We start from the raw sequence: 1,518 nt of genomic DNA, 5'->3' as shown, positions 1-1,518 counted from the left end.
ACACACACACACACACACACACACACACACACACACACACACACACACACACACAATGAGCCGGTTGATAGATCACCGATCAGACGTCGGCTGCACGGCTCACCGTCATCAGCTGCAGGTTCTGCTCCACAGAGTGAACCATGCTCTCCAGGTCCTGCGCCTCCTTCTCCTCCTGTCGCCTCCTCTGCAACAGCTCCTCTGACAGCTCTGACACCCTGCAGAGGGAGGAGGAGGCAGGGGCATGCTGGGTAAACGAGCTGTGTCACACGGCAGTGCTGCGATCTGATTGGTCGGTACTGACCTGCGCTGGTTGACCTCAGCTCTCCTCTGCACCTCCTTGATGGTTCTCCTCAGGGATGCATTCTCCTCCTTCAGCTGAGACACAAAAACACGCCTCCTTCAGGGTCACGTGATGTCCAGCTGCAGAGCGCTGCGGAACGGCTTACCTGCTGGAACTGAAGGCTCCTCCCACCTCGCCTCCTGAAGGAGGTGGCTGACTCCGTCATGGAGGTCTCATCATCTCCTTCGTAGTTCTCTCCTCCTCCGGCTGCAGCTCCTTCAGGTTTGGAGCAGAACCTGGTGAAGCAGATGAGGTTTTATTATTACAATTTATATTTTATTTTATGTTTGACCAACTGATTAAAAATCAGATTGACTTTAATCTTCATTACTGGAGAGAATTTATAAACAGGTTTAATTTAGTTTAACATCTGGAACATCTGGAACCACCACCTGCAGCATCTGGAACAAACAGCTGTAACATCTATAAACAACACCTGTGACCTGTAAGGGGATGGTGTAGAGGCAGGGCGGCCAACCTGAGACCAGAAAGTCGCAGGCTCAACTCCTTGCCATGCCCACATGTTGTAGTGCCTCTGAGCAAGACTCCTAATCCCTAACTGCTCCCCGGGCGCTCAACAGCTGCCCACTGCTCCACCTGGGTGTATCTCAGGTGTGATGGGTTCAATGCAGAGAATTAATTTCGTCACAGACAATGATGACATCACACAGCACTTTACATTGAATCCAGTTCAGTTTATTTCTTCAGCTCCAAGTCTCAACAGAATCGTCTCAGAACTGAACAGAAACATTCATTCATAAAAAGTCAGTTAACAATATTTAAAGCAGCGGTTCTCAAACTTTTGGGGTTCAGGCCCCTCATAACCCTCACGTTAAATCATTTTCTACTTTTTAATGCAGTGGAAATATTTGTGTAACATAAATTTTTAACATGTGATTCTTGACCTGCCATTGTGTATCTATTCCTACCAAACCCAGCCGGTCGAAGCAGATGGTCCTCTAGTCCTGATCCTGGTTCTGCTAAAGGTTTCTTCCTCATGAGGGAGATTTTCTTTCCACTGTCGCCTTCATGCTTGTTCAAGATGAGAGTTCAGTGATGGAGTTAAACTCAAAGCTGCTCCTCAGATAAATAATGTTCAATTATTATTTTTATAGATGAATGTTTCTGTTAAATTATTATTTTATAGATGAATGTTTCTGTTCAATTATTATTTTATA

General features: G+C 46.2%; 1 protein-coding gene across 1 annotated transcript in view; it reads right to left on the bottom strand.

The window, feature by feature from the left end:
* entr1 (endosome associated trafficking regulator 1) overlaps nt 1–1,518 on the bottom strand; it is a 6,692-nt gene that overhangs the window by 1,563 nt on the left and 3,611 nt on the right. The window contains exons 5-7 of the mRNA XM_037680809.1: nt 447–576; nt 302–375; nt 104–215 (exon numbers count right to left, since the gene is read on the bottom strand). Coding sequence (XP_037536737.1) covers nt 104–215; nt 302–375; nt 447–576 — 316 coding nt within the window. The remainder of the gene's footprint in view (nt 1–103; nt 216–301; nt 376–446; nt 577–1,518) is intronic.

This window comes from Nematolebias whitei, chromosome 8 (assembly GCF_014905685.2).
Source record: "Nematolebias whitei isolate Nwh7 chromosome 8, NemWhi1, whole genome shotgun sequence".
Classification (NCBI taxonomy): Eukaryota; Metazoa; Chordata; class Actinopteri; order Cyprinodontiformes; family Rivulidae; genus Nematolebias; species Nematolebias whitei.
Note: the sequence above shows the minus strand (reverse complement) of the source record. Positions and strands in the feature narration are given on the sequence as shown.